The sequence below is a fragment of the Bombus terrestris genome, chromosome 16, assembly GCF_910591885.1.
Source record: "Bombus terrestris chromosome 16, iyBomTerr1.2, whole genome shotgun sequence".
NCBI lineage: Eukaryota > Metazoa > Arthropoda > Insecta > Hymenoptera > Apidae > Bombus > Bombus terrestris.
In genome coordinates, this window is record NC_063284.1 from 7518093 (window position 1) to 7534624 (window position 16532).

General features: G+C 29.7%; 6 protein-coding genes across 18 annotated transcripts; 4 read left to right on the forward strand and 2 right to left on the reverse strand.

Annotated features, from left to right (window-relative positions):
- Nucleotides 1-30: 30 nt before the first annotated feature.
- LOC100651938 (sperm-associated antigen 7 homolog) lies at nucleotides 31-1461 on the forward strand. Its single transcript, XM_003401819.4, has 5 exons — nucleotides 31-509; nucleotides 589-656; nucleotides 740-828; nucleotides 900-1240; nucleotides 1307-1461. Exons 1-5 carry the CDS (start codon nucleotides 431-433, stop codon nucleotides 1450-1452), a joined length of 723 nt encoding a protein of 240 aa, XP_003401867.1. The 5' UTR covers nucleotides 31-430; the 3' UTR covers nucleotides 1453-1461.
- LOC100651226 (exocyst complex component 8) lies at nucleotides 1434-4583 on the reverse strand. Of its 2 annotated transcripts, XR_007226728.1 has the most exons (9): nucleotides 4441-4583; nucleotides 4001-4362; nucleotides 3626-3928; nucleotides 3410-3554; nucleotides 2811-3320; nucleotides 2579-2709; nucleotides 2073-2489; nucleotides 1704-1979; nucleotides 1434-1604 (listed from the first exon to the last, which is right to left on the reverse strand). XR_007226728.1 is itself a non-coding variant. In XM_048413140.1 (8 exons), exons 1-8 carry the CDS (start codon nucleotides 4535-4537, stop codon nucleotides 1773-1775), a joined length of 2172 nt encoding a protein of 723 aa, XP_048269097.1. In that variant the 5' UTR covers nucleotides 4538-4583; the 3' UTR covers nucleotides 1434-1772. The 2 variants fall into 2 exon arrangements, 1 of the variants encoding a protein (XP_048269097.1); XM_048413140.1 differs by having other exon boundaries at nucleotides 1434-1979.
- On the forward strand, nucleotides 4558-7452 carry LOC100651466 (nonsense-mediated mRNA decay factor SMG9). 5 transcript variants are annotated; one of them, XM_012317885.2, is made up of 9 exons: nucleotides 4558-4687; nucleotides 5445-5620; nucleotides 5704-5750; nucleotides 5830-6019; nucleotides 6130-6426; nucleotides 6488-6632; nucleotides 6738-6858; nucleotides 6937-7048; nucleotides 7117-7452. In XM_012317885.2, exons 2-9 carry the CDS (start codon nucleotides 5457-5459, stop codon nucleotides 7193-7195), a joined length of 1155 nt encoding a protein of 384 aa, XP_012173275.1. In that variant the 5' UTR covers nucleotides 4558-4687; nucleotides 5445-5456; the 3' UTR covers nucleotides 7196-7452. The 5 variants fall into 5 exon arrangements, with proteins under 5 accessions (XP_012173275.1, XP_012173274.1, XP_020723017.1 ...); XM_012317884.2 differs by having other exon boundaries at nucleotides 4628-4763; XM_020867358.2 differs by lacking the exon at nucleotides 4558-4687 and adding an exon at nucleotides 4933-5153.
- On the reverse strand, nucleotides 7444-13611 carry LOC100652060 (protein Dr1). Of its 3 annotated transcripts, none has more exons than XM_003401822.4 (2): nucleotides 13496-13611; nucleotides 7444-8081 (listed from the first exon to the last, which is right to left on the reverse strand). In XM_003401822.4, the coding sequence occupies exon 2, from the start codon at nucleotides 8067-8069 to the stop codon at nucleotides 7566-7568; it is 504 nt and encodes a 167-aa protein (XP_003401870.1). In that variant the 5' UTR covers nucleotides 8070-8081; nucleotides 13496-13611; the 3' UTR covers nucleotides 7444-7565. The 3 variants fall into 3 exon arrangements, with proteins under 3 accessions (XP_003401870.1, XP_003401868.1, XP_003401869.1); XM_003401820.3 differs by lacking the exon at nucleotides 13496-13611 and adding an exon at nucleotides 12176-12310; XM_003401821.4 differs by lacking the exon at nucleotides 13496-13611 and adding an exon at nucleotides 8319-8446.
- On the forward strand, nucleotides 8473-13443 carry LOC100651348 (vascular endothelial growth factor receptor 3). Of its 4 annotated transcripts, none has more exons than XM_048413139.1 (10): nucleotides 8474-8904; nucleotides 8992-9214; nucleotides 9302-9465; nucleotides 9533-9767; nucleotides 10468-10665; nucleotides 10732-11129; nucleotides 11219-11241; nucleotides 11309-11565; nucleotides 11646-13068; nucleotides 13304-13443. In XM_048413139.1, the coding sequence occupies exons 1-9, from the start codon at nucleotides 8675-8677 to the stop codon at nucleotides 12081-12083; spliced, it is 2166 nt and encodes a 721-aa protein (XP_048269096.1). In that variant the 5' UTR covers nucleotides 8474-8674; the 3' UTR covers nucleotides 12084-13068; nucleotides 13304-13443. The 4 variants fall into 4 exon arrangements, with proteins under 4 accessions (XP_048269095.1, XP_048269096.1, XP_012173270.2 ...); XM_012317880.3 differs by having other exon boundaries at nucleotides 10732-11038; nucleotides 11131-11241; XM_003401814.4 differs by having other exon boundaries at nucleotides 8475-8904; nucleotides 10732-11083; nucleotides 11161-11241.
- Nucleotides 13098-16286, forward strand: LOC100651820. Of its 3 annotated transcripts, XM_012317878.3 has the most exons (9): nucleotides 13098-13459; nucleotides 13534-13764; nucleotides 13900-14044; nucleotides 14122-14199; nucleotides 14318-14458; nucleotides 14721-14789; nucleotides 14884-15347; nucleotides 15455-15614; nucleotides 15700-16286. In XM_012317878.3, exons 2-7 carry the CDS (start codon nucleotides 13534-13536, stop codon nucleotides 15339-15341), a joined length of 1122 nt encoding a protein of 373 aa, XP_012173268.1. In that variant the 5' UTR covers nucleotides 13098-13459; the 3' UTR covers nucleotides 15342-15347; nucleotides 15455-15614; nucleotides 15700-16286. The 3 variants fall into 3 exon arrangements, with proteins under 3 accessions (XP_012173268.1, XP_003401866.1, XP_012173267.1); XM_003401818.4 differs by lacking the exon at nucleotides 13098-13459 and having other exon boundaries at nucleotides 13513-13764; XM_012317877.3 differs by lacking the exon at nucleotides 13098-13459 and having other exon boundaries at nucleotides 13513-13764; nucleotides 15455-16286.
- The last annotated feature ends 246 nt before the right edge of the window (nucleotides 16287-16532 follow it).

The window sequence follows — 16532 nt, forward strand, 5'->3', positions numbered from 1 at the left end:
CGCTTCTTAATTATAAGCAAGTTTTAAAAATCGTCCAATGCATAGCAACGAAACATTATAGCCACCTAGCGATGAAACAGTAGAATTAATCTTCTTATGGGAAAATTAAAAAATTAAATTTCTCGGTCTATAAGATGAATTCTTGAACTATTTAGGAATTAAATTAAAGCCATAACTCTTAGGAATCATCTCTGTATAATGCTATTCCAATTTTTATCGTAATTAGTTAATTATATGCAATTAGTGTAAAGTGTCCTATTTTGAACATAATGGTGCCATCTATCAGTCAGAAATTTTACTTTTTGGTAGTATCGTTGCGTCGTTGTGCATTTAGTTTAGTAAAGTTACACGCGACAACAAAGAATATACACATCCCGAAATTCTCTCCTCTCGTGCGTGCAAGCTTGTCGAGTTTATTGTAAATAAGATTATGGATTTGCTGGGATCTATCTTAAACTCAATGGATAAACCTCCTTCGATTAGTGATAAACAAAAAGCGTTGATGAAAAGTTAGTTAAAAGTTAACCTATGTTAGTTAAATGTCCAAGCAATTACCTTAATATTTATAAAATACCTTTTACTATGTAGAGCAAAAAGAGGAGTATCAGAAGCGTCAAAAAGCAGAAGCTGAAAGATTAAAGCTTTTTCGTGAGAAGGTATAATTTTCTATCAATATCCTGATTGTTTTATTAAGTAAGGTTATTACGCGTGCAGTATCGTTTCTTTTATGTTGGTTTAGGTAGAAGGGAAAATTAATAAATTTCTTCAAGATGACGATGCAAAGGAATACAAATTTCCCCCAATGGATCAAATTTATAGGAGTATAATGTATATAAAAGAAAGATAATTATTCAAATTATTAATAAAATAATATCTTAATACCTTTTATCATATTCTAGACATGATGTTGCTGAAGTGGCAAACATATGGGCATATTCATTTGGTGAAGAAGGCATTGATCGTCATATCGTTATTTTTAAAAGGGAATATGCACCATCTGAAGATCAGTTAAACGCATTACGTAGAGGAGAAGAATGGAATGAAGAAATAGCAAAGAGATTAGCGGAGGAGAGAGAAAGACGAGCCAAAGAAGAACAAGAAGCTGCTGCTAAACCTAGAAAACGAAAAGACGATTTTGTACCAAATAGTTATTACAAGGATAAGTATCAACATTTAATTGGAAAGGAAGCTGCATTAGAAGCAGCTAGAAAAACAGAAGCTAATAGTAGTTATGGCTGTGGTAGGTAAACATTCATTGTACATCTACTCAAACATGTTTTCTCATTAATTTGAATGTTTATTTCAGTTCCTAGTGAAAATAAGAGAGATCAAAGAAGTATAGAGCAAACATTAGCAGACATTCGAGCTAAGAAAAGAAAATTGGAAATGACTGTTAAGGAGCCAGAGAATATAGATAAAAATATAGATAAAAGTCCAAATAAAACTGTATAATATATTTAATATTCGTTTAATTTCCGACCTGTAAATATTTTATATTAATTATGTGACAGGAAATCAACATTTCATTGCAAAACTATTTGCACTTTCTTGATTATAACTCACATAATTTCGCTTATTTTATGTACGAGTATTATTTTATGTACCTGCGATAGAAACAAGGAAAAATATTGAAATTCAATATATGTATTTACCAAAAAATTCAAATTAACTTATATGTACAATATAATACAGAGAGCACATACACTGTCTATTATTTTCTTTGTAAATTATTTCCTACACTTCTATGTATACACTTATATTTTGCTTCATAATTAAATATATTCTGTGGCAGAATATTTAGGTATTGCAGTTTTAGGAATAGATTTTGGTTTAATCGGAGATGATGTATCGAATACGATTTGTTCCTTTAGAGCCAACAATTTCTTAAAAATTTGATTTGTCGTCGATTTGTATAATTCTAGTCCTCGCATGATTACGACATCTCGAATATATGACGCATTATTATGCACCAATTGTTTCTAAAGATACATTGAAAAAACATTCAAATGTTAGATATCGTGACAAACAAACGATATATATATATAAATAAAAAAAAGAAGAAGATCGATTACCTCCTGTTTTAATTTAGGGTCCGTAAGCGACACTATTATGTGTTGTACTTGAGTTCGCATTACCGATATTAAAACCGTGTCTATTATAGCCATTAATTCTGGTGTAGCAACACTGAGGCAATCTTCTAATAAACTTACATAAATTCTTGAAAAAGTTAAAGTATTATCAGTCAATTCTATCCAATAGTCATTTTTTAAATAAGATTGTGGAACGGTTATTCCAAGGCCATCAAATTCTGATAGCAATTTTTGAACATTTTTGCAAGTTTCCAAATTAGTCGGCCGCCACATGTCTTCGGCTATATGCTTTTTTACAATCTCAACATACTTCTCTCCAGTATCTTGTATAGCTTTTGCTAATGGGGTTCTGAGCTGACCATCTAATTGATAACGAAAATCCATCCCTAACTGTGTTAACTGTAAATTGAACATATAGCATAAAATTATATTCTGTAATATTATAATAGTATATATAAAGATAGTATCAATGCTGAGGAATGCCATACCTGATCGCAGTGACTTCGAACACAAACTATACATTCTACTAATGTGTTTAAAGACACTTGTGGAATAAAAAGCTGTTTAGTTAAATGTGTTGTTAAGTATTTTACTTCTTGACTACACCAAACAACCAGACCTAAATTACATACACAAAATGGGAGAAATTAGAAGAAATGACAATTTGATTTATATATTATCCACATATAATATTATCCATTCATAATATTTTCAACTTACCAGACGTACAATTTGTCGATTGGGGAAAAATTTTTAAGAATTCTTTCGTAATCTCAACGATATTACTAAAAGCAATTGCACTAAGCTGCTTTACATAAGGTGTAGTAGCTCCTTCGCTTTTAACTCGTTTTAAACGTGCCTTTAGCACGGCACTACATAGTCGCAGATATAGCTGGCAGGCCTGAGCACTTCTGCTTAATTGTATCAATAATTTCACCACGCGCCGCGCACTTCTCAAACCTCCACCTTGTAATGATTTCGCTTCCGCACTTAATTCAAGTTCTTTTGTTAAAACATCGACCAATGATCTCCCTCTATCATTTACTTTTGATTGAATTTCAAACAAAAGTGGTGTCATTTGTGCATCTTTTAAATAGTCTTTTGCTTTCTCCAAAAGACTATAAGCTTCCTCAAAGTGACGTTGCGCTATACAAGAATCTAAATCTTCTGCCACTTCTAGCATCCATTCTGGTGGAGGTTCATGATATTCTGTATCTTCATCATCTACACCTATAAAAGAACAACTGAAAAATTTAATCCAATTTAATCTAGTTTCATCTAATTTAATTATATAAATTTCACCAAATTATTGTACATACCGAGGGTATTAGAGTCGAGTGACATAGATCTAGAAGGTACCGTTTTTTCCTCTTTTGATCGTTTATCATTCTCAGATGCTTCATTTGGATTATCTTCAATCAACTTCATTCTCTTTGCTTGTTCACATTTATCTAACCACTCTTTCTACAAAATAAACGCCAATTCAAAGTTTGCTCTCATGATTTTTATAAATATTTTCTCTCTAATACACTAACTTTACTTGTTGCTGTCGCACATTGGAATACTCTTGTATCAGAAAATGCCAAAAGTTTGAATGCCAATTTGACCGTTCCAAGATCCCTAACATTAACAATTGCCAAACTTTCAAGATTATAAACAGCTTGCATCTTATATTTTGGTGGTCCTCTTCTACTACCATTTGCTAACCAAGAAGCAATCATTAAAATATCATTAAATAAATATGCATGAACTCTTTTTAGTGGTGTTCCTTCCAATGGATCTAATTCCAGTAGAGAACCTTCATGTAAACATATGCGCCCAGGTGTTTCTGCTAAACTCTATTAAATCAAACCCAGTAATCCTTATTATTATAGGCCTGTAAATTTACAAATGATATTTCTATAACTTACCATAGCACCTTCTACATTTTCAAGTAATTGTACCAATTTTTGTTTATGTTCTTCTTCTTTGGCAGTGGAATCGTTAACATCTTCTAACTGGGATTCAGATAAATCTTCAAAAGTAACGCCAGTAGTCCTAGTGGATCCTAATGTACTTAATAATGAACGTTGTTCACTGAGTAGTTGAGACAACTGATACATTTCACTTTCCAAATGTGAAATTTCCTTAGCAGTTTCTATAAACTGCATATAATTCTGATAAACATTACGCTTTAATTGCGCAGAAGTATTATTTGCTAAATCTTGAATTTTAGCTCTTTGTTGCCTTAATTCATCTGCTCCAACACATTGAGCGCTAAGTTCTTTCACAACTGTGAAAAAGACAAATGTTGTACCATGTTTTACACATATTTTTCAAATCCAACGTTTGATTGTACATGTTTACCTACATTTTTCGGGATTAAAATCTTCGATGGTGAAGACTTTTGCTAAACTGTTAGCCATAGTAAAAAAATATCCGCCACGTTCTAAACAAATATCTTTCATTTATCTTCAGTTAGAAGAATTAAAAATCAAATCTTCATCACGTCCGATCTCTTATTACTTTTGTTCTCATCATCCACACGAGGACTCCCAATACACTTGTAAACATTTAAATACATTTACTCGTGCCTATCTGAAATTGCACACAATTAAGTAAGTACTTTTATAACGTCTCGCAGAGTACGACAAGATTGTATTACTTGCAATATCAGGCAATACCATTGCATATGTACGTATATTTTATTGCCTAGTCTTAAAATTTTGTTTAGTAATATTTACTAGATGAAGAAAATCTGTCGATGTTTTTAGAGCGAAATGTTTTAAATTATTATTATGTCTTACCATATTATTTATTTTATGTTTATCACATAAAAATTGTCATGTGATAAACAAAATATCCTTTCAAATACTTTTATTTTAAACCCATTCAAACATTCAGGATTTAAAGATTTCTGACATATAAAAATGTTTTATTGAATTTTGAGTACAATTAATGTCATCTTTCATTTTTATTTAGAACTATAAAAGATTTTAGTTTTCTATTTATGTAAAATGAATAAAAATCAAAATGTTAATTTCTAGAGATAAAAGCTATCATGTTTACGAAAACAAAACAACGGTAATGCGTGCATATTCTAACATATAGGTGACGACTCACATTATTATATGGAAAAGTATGATAACAAATATTAACAAGACAGTAAATGAGTTTCATTTGTTTATAATTATATTTAACTACATATTTATTATTTTAAATCTGCATGTTAAAAAACTGTATAACCTATATCAATTTTATTCACACTGAAAACATGTAAATTTAATTTGAAAGGAATTTTTCATAAATAATTAATGGAAAGGCATGTACTTTATAAATATAGTTTTTAATTTTAATGGTGTGATAATAAAATAGTATTTGGAAACAATGAATATACAAAAAATGCTACCGATTGCAACAAAAGATTTAGAAACTAAGGATGGTGATAGCAGAGGCACAATTAAAGTTATAGACCGTCCAACATTCATATTGAAAACGAGAGAAGGCGAGAACAGAGCTGTGTCACCAAATCAACGCAATGGTGGTTGCAAGTACAGATAGTTCCTTGTTTAAAAATATATGTAAAGCTATGTCTAAATTTTTAATCGTTATTAGATATTTTATTAAATTGCAGGAAACAGGGTGATACACCTTCCAATGTTTCATCAAAAATACAGGATCGTATGTTCTTTACTCTCTTCTAAACTTTAAATCTGGATTCTTAATATAATAATAAACTTAATAGATATGTTTTTTTTAGCAATTCGTACTGTATTATCTACATGTCCTGAAATGACAAGTTGTGTAAAATTTATGGATGAAAATATGCAACTTTGTGAGAGCCCTCTTGAATTCCTATATGACCAACAAGATTTTTTAGTTGTAGGATGCTTAGGGGCTCAAGGTGTTGGAAAATCAACTATAATGTCCTTTTTAACATCTAATATTGCGTTAGTATTATTTAGAGGTTTTACCTGTACAAGTATGAAATTTTATTAAAAATATTTGCTTCTTTCTTTTCCTTTTTCTTGTTGTTGTAATGTAGATTTTATTAATGTAGGTCTGGTATATTTCCAACTCAAGATACAATGCATCACGAAAGTGGTGCAAATTGCACTATTGGTATTGACTTTTTTGTAACAAAAAATCGAGTAATATATCTGGATACACAACCCATACTCTCAGGATCTACTATAGATTACTCTACATGTTATGATCAAAAAAAGTCAACGACAGATTTTATAAATACAGAAACTAATTTAGAACTGCAATCTTTACAATTTGCAGCATTTCTCTTTTCAGTTTGTCACATTATCATATTTGTACAAGATTGGTTTGTTGATCCAAATTTAGTTAGGTAAGTATAGTAATATTTCTATTGTACCACAAACCATTACAAATTATAATATAATTTGTAGGTTTTTACAAACTGCAGAAATGTTAAAACCATCCTCGACTAGCAATATGGATCAAGATTATGTTGAATACTATCCTCACATTGTATTCTTACATAATAAAGCTGAATTACAAGATCTCACGCCTCACAGTATGGAAAATGTGAAAGTAATACATATATATGTATATACATATATATTTTGTTAAAAGCATAAAAAATTACTGATAACTTGAAAATGTTACGATACAGTTTAACTATATATGCACTTGCAGGAATTTTATGGCAAATTATTCTCCAGTTCTAGATTACAAATCCATAGTGGTTTGGATATGAGTAATCATTCTATGGAGGCAGGTTTAAATTTATTTTTTATACCTCGTATTGTAAACGAAGGTACAGTGTTTAACATCACTCAATATTCGCAACCATTTTAAAGTTTGTATTAATTAAATCTTTACCTTTTAATCTTAGATGAAGTTACAATACACCAGAACGAGAAAAAGCTAATAGAAAAACTAAGAACAAAGATACATGGTGTTACCAGGAATCCAATGACACCATCTACCTTAACAGAAAAAGATTGGTAAATATAAGAAATAAAAGTAATTCCTTCTCATTAAATTTTATAATATTTATAATTAAATTACTTAGGTACCACTATGTTTCAAGAGTGATGGAAGCAATTAAAAAAAGTCACCTTTCCTCCGAATATGGGAGATTAATGCCATAATCTTCAAGTACGGTACATATGCGGCGAATGACTTGTGCATGAAGCAATGTGCGCAGCACTATATGAAACGAAAGATCGAAATGGAGATTGTTCAACACAATTGACCCATTTTTTATATAAAAGGGTCATCCTTTTTTTTTTTATTTATTTATAGCACAATCTCAGAAGCAGGAAAGCAATGATTTCGTAACTTTTCCCAAGTTATGTATAAATAACAATATGTAAAAGTTGAATAAATCAAAGAAAGATTAGAGTAATATACATTATTATAATTATCCAAAATTTGCTACACTATTTAGAAATTGTGTCTTATTCGTTTCCAATCGATCTCGACGAAATACATTGACAAATCGAATAGAGTAAACTTCATTTACGAGTAATCTTCTTGTTCACTATCAGACTGTAACATCGAGGTCATTTTTGCAACTGCTTGTAATTGTTGCCACTGTTGTTGTTCAGCAACTGCTTGTTCCTCTCTTGCTTTTGCAAATAATTCTTGTTGTTGTCTAAGAAGTTCTTCTTCCGGAATTCCCAAATTTTCTAATCTAGTACTCTGACGTCTTCGTTTAGCAGCGACAGCTTTGCAATCTCGTAGAACCGCCTCAGCTTCTACGCTATAATCTCCAAATCCAAGTTTTTCAAGTGCTTGAAGAATATGTTCAGCGTTAATGGTTTTCTTCTGTTGTTGATTACAAATTTCATTCGCCTCGGAAGAAACTAAATGAATAAATTCTGTGCAACAATTTAATATCAATTCCCGGGATTCGTTTGCTACGCGTACATGTGGTAAAATTTCTTTGATTATCTTGTTGATCGATGCACGCGGTAATGTTAATTCATCGTCTTCCGTCGGTGATGTAGCAGCCGAGGCCATTTCTTCTTGTTTCTGCAATGTTCAAATAAAAAATTAATCCGTTTTTTAATAAATACCTATAGATCATGGATTTATAATTGTTACTTTTCGTTTATCACTTATCCAACTTTCTTGTCGATTTATTGAATTTGTCATAGATAATAAACATCGTTCCAATACGTACATATATCCATTGGTTTCTTAAATTATTCTGAACAATTATATACTAGGCAATAAATGAAAAAGAAAATAAAAATAAAGATTATGTACCAAATATCGACGTTGTCTATATTTATCTTTTATTTTTTGTCTTGATATACTTGATGCACTTTCAGAAATTTCGGTACTATTTTAAAATATATACACTTTAAATTATTCAAACTTTTAATACGCACGTATAACCATATCTTTTAATTTATCACGAAGCGTATCATTATATCGCATACTTGAAAATTGTATGTACTCCTTACTACGAGAGAGATTATTAGATAAATCGTTTAATGATAATACTATGTTCATTCTGTAAAAGAAGATAACTTTTATAATATACTGTCTGGTATTTGATTCCACGATTATGTATAGTGCAATAATTTAATTACTCGTGATCAAATTCATTCGAAAATGAAATGTCGGTACGAATTCAATCGTTGTTAATATACAGTACGCTTGTTTCATTTTATTTATGTAATGGAAGCTATGCGGGAGATACGAATGAATTTGTTGGTAGTGTGCGAAATTTGAGTGTGACAGTTTTAAAAGATCCAAAATATGTAGGAAAGCAAAATGCATATAAATATTTACGATTGAATATATCTTGGTTACCACCAGACAGTGTTAGGCAGCCTTCCTCTTACAGGTAAACATTTACCAATGAATATAAAAGATTGACTTTGTTATTTCATTACTAATTTTTGATATCAATTTTCATACTTTTATATGATAGTGTTATAGTCACAGGCATACCAATAAGGGAGGGAACAAGTATCACAGAATGTCCAGAAGGATCACTTTTTTTTATACTGAAAGACAGTACAAAACATAATGTAGTGCTTCCTGAATACAACGATTTATTTGATATTGCAGATCTGTATATACAACTCAATTGTTCTTATAAGGTGCAAGTCCTGGCGAATCCAAGGTCAAAATATATAATAAATACACCTGAAGTAAGTTATTTACAGATCATACAAGAATATACAATAGATGTAAGTTATTTACGCAAAACTAACAAGAAGGTTACATAAATTTTACAGGTTCTTTATACAGTTCCTGAATGTATAGATCATTTATGCAGTTGTGTTAATGCTAAAAAAACACTGCCGATTCCAAAAGTAAACATTTCTCAAGAAGAAAGTGAAATTGTCATAACTTGGAGTACAAATTCTAACACATCCAATATTCAGTATTATACAATTAGGTACATATATGACAAAACTTGATGTATAATTAATATGGTTAGATTTGTCTAAATATGTATTTTGTAGCATTGGTGTACCAATTTTTATATCAAAGAAAGGACTGCCTGTATATAATATGACAAAACTAGTACAAGTACCCGTAGATAAAACTGTATTTTCATGGGATTTAAAAGTCAATAATCAGTATATAGAAATTACAGATGGTTATAAAATAGCAGTTAATGCTGTTAATCATCATGGATGCTCTGGACTAGAGGGAGATATTATTATACATTTCATATCATCAGCAAATCGCAATATAGTAAGGCACTATTCAAAATTGAACTACTCAAAGTAATATATACAATTGCTCCTATTAATATTCAAAGAGAATAACTTTTTTAAGATTGGACCAAATGACTTGAGCATTTTTGAGGAGACAGAAGAATTAGTTTATTAGTTGATATATAAATATAATTTCGAAAAAATTGCAATTAGTTGGAATCGCGAAGAAGAAGATAAAAATCACTTTTTATAACTTTTTTATCTAAGCCCATAATGAAAATTTAAATAACAGCTTTTGAAGGTTTATGTCAATTATATACATTCTGAAGATCCTATAAAGATCGGATGATGCGGGAACAAGCGACAGGCATCGAAATATGTAAGGATTTTCAGATTTCAAGCTAAAAGTCTGAAGAAGTACTATTCTTAGCATGTATATAACTGACATAAACCTTTAAAATGTGTTATTTAAATTTTCATTACAGTCCTAGATAAACAAGTTACAAAATGTGACCTTTACCTTTTTCTTCGCAATTTCAACTAATTGCAATTTTTTCAAAAATTTTTTTATATATCAACTAGTAAACTATTCCTTATATTTTGTAAAAAATTCTCCAATTTGGTCCAATTTTAAAAAAGTTACTCTGTTTTAAAGAGTGCCCCAACATTAACGGGAGTATAAGAAAACATTAATTTATGTTTTTCTTTGTTTATATCTTTCAAGTATTATTTTTTAGTGGCTTATACTAATTGGAATACTAACCAGTTGTATTCTATTTGGAATTGTAAGTTTCTTATTGTATCGTAACTATAATTTCTTTATGGTACATAACAGCAATAAGTCTGGAATATGCACAATTTCTGAATGTAAATGTAAATGGACAAAAGCAATACTACAGAAGTTCAACATTTTGTATATTAAATACGAATCAGAGGTAGAAAGATAATTTTATGTGCACAACATGCAATTCTTCTGTTATTAGCTAAAATAATTTTTGTAGGAAGGATATATGGAAGGGACAGATAATTTGAATGTGGCATTCAAAAGTGTAAAATTAATACATGAGTTGGGTACTGGACAGTTTGGAAAAGTATATCTTGGTCAGTTAGATGATAAAAACAATACTTCAGTTGCTGTAAAAATGTCTCAACAAATAGATATACCCAACAATTCTGAAATCCAACAGGAATTTATAAAAGAAATTGAAATAATGAGAATGGCTGGAAATCATCCTCATTTAGTAAGCCTCATAGGTTACTGTATTAAACCTACACAACCAACGTGTATCCTGCTTGAATATATGCAAGGTGGAGATCTATTAACTTACTTGCATGATCAAAGAAAGCAACAAAGTGAGAAATTAATAAGCTTAATATATAATAATTATCTTAATTCTCAGTTTTGTATGATAGTATGTATTCTGCTATAGAAAATGAAACAAATAATTGCAAACCTGGACAATATACAAATATTACTAATAATTGTAGAGAAGAAATTGATGTTTCAGAAAGTAAGTAGTTTATTGGCTTATTATAGCTTCGAGACCTTAAAATGCTTGATATAATCTTAATTTTCAGCTTTGTATTCTATGTGTTCTACGATACGAAACACAATGAATAGTTACAAATCTAGGCAATATATGAATATTATCAACAATTGTAAGGAAGAAACAGAATATAGAAAAGAAGATTGGATTGGTAGAATAAAAGAACATCAATTTCTAAAATTTGCCACAGAAATTGCTATGGGCATGGAGCACTTAGAAGCTAAAGGAATTACTCATAGAGATCTTGCAGCAAGAAATATTCTTCTTAGTGCAGATTTCACTGCCAAGGTATTTAATCTAAATTTTATAATATTCTCAATTTCCTTGATATGCATATAATTTTAACAACAGCTAATAACAATATCTAGATTTCCGACTTTGGGCTTTCTCGCAATAGTGCATACGTGATAAAAAATATTGAGAAAAAAACACGTCATCTTCCAATTAGATGGATGTCTCCAGAAGCTTTGCATAACTTAGCTTTCTCTTCAAAAAGTGATGTATGGTCTTATGGAGTGGTACTTTGGGAAATTAGTACATTAGGTGCGTTTCCTTATGCAAATGTACAAGATGATCGCTTATTTCGTTATATTGTTCACGAGAACGGTCGCTTAGAGCAACCAGACAATGTTCCTTCGAACATTTACAAATTAATGCATTCTTGTTGGGCTACAGAGTGTGAGAACAGACCAAATTTTACGCAGTTGCTCTCCGAACTACGAATTCTAACCTCACATTCAAACAATTCTTTCTGGACAATGTCTAATCCCTGTTACGCATTACCATTCTCAGACAATATTGCATAACATAATTTGTTTTTTAAATATTCAAAAGAACAAATATTCCGAAAAATGAAAAATATATATTTATGTAAAAAGAAGAAATTAATGTTACTTACGTGTTATTCTATCTATCTTATCTATTCAATGTATTCACGAGCGTCAATACAATCGGAATTTTTAAACAGAACACCAGTAAACACGTTTATGTGTTATCCTACATCTATTCACGGTTTTGATGCAAATATATTTCATTTATTGTATTTTTACAGCTTTATATAACACAAGTTTGCATATTTATTTGTTCATATCAAAACAAATATGAGTACAGAGAAAATAATAAAAAAGAAATTTGATTCAATGAATCAACATGAAATTTAGAAGCACTCTTCTTATTATAGACTTTTGTTTTAAAAAGGCAAGCGTTTTAATTTTAATCTGTAGCCAACAGCCATAGACATACATATACATATCTAAATGTATAACAGGCCATGGTCTTGATACTCATATACCGAAAGCATAAAAAATGTCCGAAAATTGAGTCGTAAAAAAACAATATGGAAAACAAGGAACGCATGCGCATGCTATGAATGTCTCAAATAGAGACCGAGATACTCTACTTCTCCCTGTCTATCTCGCAAGAACGAAGACTCTGTTGTCTTCTATGTTGATTTTTCATGACATAATTTTCAAACAGTTTTCCTAGCGAATGTCGAGATTTGTTTATATCGTGGACATGAGTGCGAGCTGTATAGAGATAGAATGCGTGAGCGAGAAAATGATATAGAAATAGAAAGAGAACGTTGCATAGAGACTCTTTGTGTCTTTGTCTAATAACTAATAACACATGACACGATTCATACAATACAAATATTTAAGTGGACGATAATATATATATATATATATATATATATATAGGTGTATAAGAGTAGTTTCTGTGTATCTTTCTATTCTCACATCGCATCTACTTAGATACATGATAACATATGACTATCTTTATTGTATCTCTATGGTGAGCATTTTATTTCCCTTCTGCTTATACACATGTATATACATATAGCTTCGTACGTGTTTCGTGTGGTAGAGGATGTTCTCATTTTAAGACTAAAATTCTCGTACTGGCCACATAGTGGTGTTACTGGTTTAACATCCACCTGTGAGAGTTAAATCATAGAACGCTTATTTTTTTTTTGTGTAACTTTTACATACATCTAGTCGGTCTGTCATTCTCAAATTTTCTACTTTAGTCACGTGCCTTATTGCCCCAATCATTCTACTTCGATCCTCGCTCAATCAGCTGCGAACGCAATAAATGCTAGAAGCGCAAAAAAGAACCAAGCGTGCGCATTCGCATCACTTATCAATAATCAGAGTCATGCAAGAAGTAGGGAGAAAAAAGAGAGGTGAGTAGAAATAGAGAGAAAAGTATGTATACATACGATTGTGATTTGCGATTATGAAAAAAATTATGATAAAGATGCCTCTCGTGTGCGCTGTGCCGGATTGCAAAAGTGGCTCTAACTGTCGCAAAAAGTATTCGTTATTTAAAACACCCAAAAATCTGGAATTAAGAAAGAAATGGGAAAAGGCCATTCCTGGAGTAACAGAACTAAAACAACGGCAATTGATATGTGAAAAACATTTTAAAGATAAATATATAATGAAAAAGTTCGTTCAAAGAGATTATTGTGGCAACATCATTTCTGAGGTAATTGGTATTATTTTGTGTATAGTTTATATTGTTATTGTAATAAATACGAAATGTTAAATGCATATATAGAAATATTTTTATTTAATTACTGAGCGACAGTTAAAATATTATATTATGTAATTGATATTAAAGATAATGCGCCGACCTTATTTACGAAAGGGCGCGGTGCCAACAATTTTCAGTAATTTAAATGCATCTTCAATTATTGAAGAAAAAGAACATAAATTACCTTCGAGTTCAAGTATAAACGCTCTTGAGGAAGAACTATATCCCAGAGGTAAATAATTGTGGGAGTAATTTATATTAATATCTTATACTATTTTATAATGTTTTATGTGTATATATTTTTTACAGTTAGTAATGAAATTGTAGTAAGTATTAGCGATACTGATTTAATGAAAATCAGTAGCAAGGATGATTCAGAAATGTTAGGTAATAACAACAATTTGTTAATAATAAGTCATTTAGATAATACATTAAATTATGAAACATGATAATGATCTATGATAACTAACATTTATTAATATTAAGTCCTCATTTGTTTTTACAGTTGATGAAAAATATGTGAATGATGAATTCACACATGATAAGGACAGCTTAATTCTAATTATAAATTCTAATGATGGACATTTCATAGAACATAATTATGCATTAAATAATTTTTCAAAAACAGTTGATAATGCTTGCACAGGTAAGATAGAGGTTGGGGTTGAGAGGGATTAAGAGATGTATTTGATACATATGTAGCAAAATTATTTATACTTCAAGAACAATGTTAAAATGTAATTTTATATTTTACTTAAACTCTTGTATATTCTTTCACATATCATAAATTGTAACTATAGGATTTAATCATATCAAATAGGATATGTTATTTACAGTTACCACAACATAAAAGTAAAAAAAAATGCATAACAGAGCTATATTCTATTATCGTTGTTTTTTATTTCCAGATTCTATTGCAAACACAAATGCCTTAACTGATCCTTCGAATGTTTCTATAGAATATGCTAGTGAAGTTGGTAAGCTTTTTTGCTTCTTTTCTTTGTACCGACTCAAATTTAAGTTTTAGAAGGTATATTTACAAGTTGAATGCTATATGAATCCTTCTTTTAGCTATCGATAATACTAAAATGGAAGTTCCAAAAGGTTGGGGTGTTTCTGAGAAAGTTAAAAGATTTACAAGATATTTATTATTTACACATACAGTTACACAAATAAAAAATAACGTTGACGTTCAAATGCTAGAGAAATACATAATTCTGAATTGCTCTGATGGCACCGCGCGTTACTTCGTACGCGAAAAAGAAATTAATAATAAAAATATACCGCAATTTAATTTAAAAATTATTAATACAAGAATGTTAGTAGATGCAATGACAAAGTTTGAGAAAATGCATATTTGTGAAGGACTGGGTTCGATAGATTCAAACTTACTTCGACAAAATGATTTGTGTGAGAACATATCGAACTGCTGGCGTCATAGTAAATGTGTTTTATTAACAAAATACAAAAACTGTGATTATTGCAAGAAATTAAAAAGAATAATTATGCAAAGACGTATAGATCATTGAAAATAGGTGAAAAAGAATTCATATAAAAAATTATAATTTTTTGAAAATATATATCATCCCAGTATAATAATTTACAATTTTCATAATTTGCACAATATCTGTTTATTTGATAGGTATTACGTAATCATCATTGAAATGGTTAAATAATTGGAAGTAAGGCGAAATAGATAACAAAATAAAAGATGATGAATTTTTAACTTGGACATTTTTGACTTGCTCACAATTTATGACTTTCTCTTAAGTTTACAATAAATCTGTGCATCTAATTTAGAGGTAAATATCTACTCACATGTATATGAAACTTGAAAATAACTTCCTAGTATGACTATAATTATAATTAATAAACGTTTCGATTTAGTGGAATGTAGGTAAAAGCCTACTGAAGAAGAAATATAAGTTTTTATTAGAAAGTTATAGTTCACTCATATCAGTAAAAAATAATATTGAACCTTGTAATGTACAGAAATTTGTCGGTATTATACGCCAAGCTGCCGGTTACAATGATCACCATTGTTGCTCAGCTTTTCTTTCCTTTTATGAAACATTGTCAGTTTATCATATTTTGCAATTATATGAAGCAACAATTATATGAAGAATGAAGAAGAAACATAAAAAATCCTGACAACTACTAAAGTCTTGAGAAGTTTACATGACTTCTTACTCAGCAAAATTATTATTAAAAAAGAAAAACTCGATATACACAGTTATCAGTTATACTATATAGATAATGCAATTCTAGCGACTGATCATGCCTATTTTAAAATAGAGATTGTTGATTGTATAATTTATTCTACAATAGGTTTTTTGTCCTACATATCTTTTCTCACAATTGCATAGATAATATTTTATTAAAGGTAAGAAAGATTTATTTTTATAACAGAAATTTTTCTTATATCTTTAAACAGCCATTGTAATGCGATATTTAATAAAATATATGATAAATAAGTGGAAAAATGTTGTCATTGCTTAATTTAAGTCAAATTTTATTTTCATGATTTGGTTAAATGATCCTGTATCATATTAAGCAGTAAGAAATCTTTTTTATTAATGCAATCTACTTCGGAAATTAAATGCCGATTTTGTGAAATTATTTTAATTTTATTCATTCCTGTAAAAAGATTTAATTTTGTACTGTTTATTTTATACATAATAACTATATTTCATTTATTTCAAAATGTTTCTAATAAATAA

Coding starts and splice junctions, on each gene's coding strand:
- LOC100651938 (XM_003401819.4), top strand. CDS start 431: ATGGATTTGCTGGGATCTATCTTAAACTCAATGGATAAACCTCCTTCG. Junction 829..899: donor CAAATTTATAGGAGTATAAT/GTATATAAAAGA, acceptor ATCATATTCTAG/ACATGATGTTGCTGAAGTGG. Junction 1,241..1,306: donor TAATAGTAGTTATGGCTGTG/GTAGGTAAACAT, acceptor TGTTTATTTCAG/TTCCTAGTGAAAATAAGAGA.
- LOC100651226 (XM_048413140.1), bottom strand. CDS start 4,537: ATGAAAGATATTTGTTTAGAACGTGGCGGATATTTTTTTACTATGGCT. Junction 3,929..4,000: donor AAAATGTAGAAGGTGCTATG/GTAAGTTATAGA, acceptor TTGATTTAATAG/AGTTTAGCAGAAACACCTGG. Junction 3,321..3,409: donor ACTCGACTCTAATACCCTCG/GTATGTACAATA, acceptor GTTCTTTTATAG/GTGTAGATGATGAAGATACA.
- LOC100651466 (XM_020867358.2), top strand. CDS start 5,103: ATGTTAATTTCTAGAGATAAAAGCTATCATGTTTACGAAAACAAAACA. Junction 6,633..6,737: donor ACAGTATGGAAAATGTGAAA/GTAATACATATA, acceptor ATGCACTTGCAG/GAATTTTATGGCAAATTATT. Junction 7,049..7,116: donor ACCTTAACAGAAAAAGATTG/GTAAATATAAGA, acceptor TAAATTACTTAG/GTACCACTATGTTTCAAGAG.
- LOC100652060 (XM_003401822.4), bottom strand. CDS start 8,069: ATGGCCTCGGCTGCTACATCACCGACGGAAGACGATGAATTAACATTA.
- LOC100651348 (XM_003401814.4), top strand. CDS start 8,675: ATGTCGGTACGAATTCAATCGTTGTTAATATACAGTACGCTTGTTTCA. Junction 9,768..10,467: donor CATCAGCAAATCGCAATATA/GTAAGGCACTAT, acceptor ATTATTTTTTAG/TGGCTTATACTAATTGGAAT. Junction 11,242..11,308: donor AGAAATTGATGTTTCAGAAA/GTAAGTAGTTTA, acceptor CTTAATTTTCAG/CTTTGTATTCTATGTGTTCT.
- LOC100651820 (XM_012317877.3), top strand. CDS start 13,513: ATGAAAAAAATTATGATAAAGATGCCTCTCGTGTGCGCTGTGCCGGAT. Junction 14,045..14,121: donor GGAAGAACTATATCCCAGAG/GTAAATAATTGT, acceptor TATTTTTTACAG/TTAGTAATGAAATTGTAGTA. Junction 14,459..14,720: donor AGTTGATAATGCTTGCACAG/GTAAGATAGAGG, acceptor TTTTATTTCCAG/ATTCTATTGCAAACACAAAT.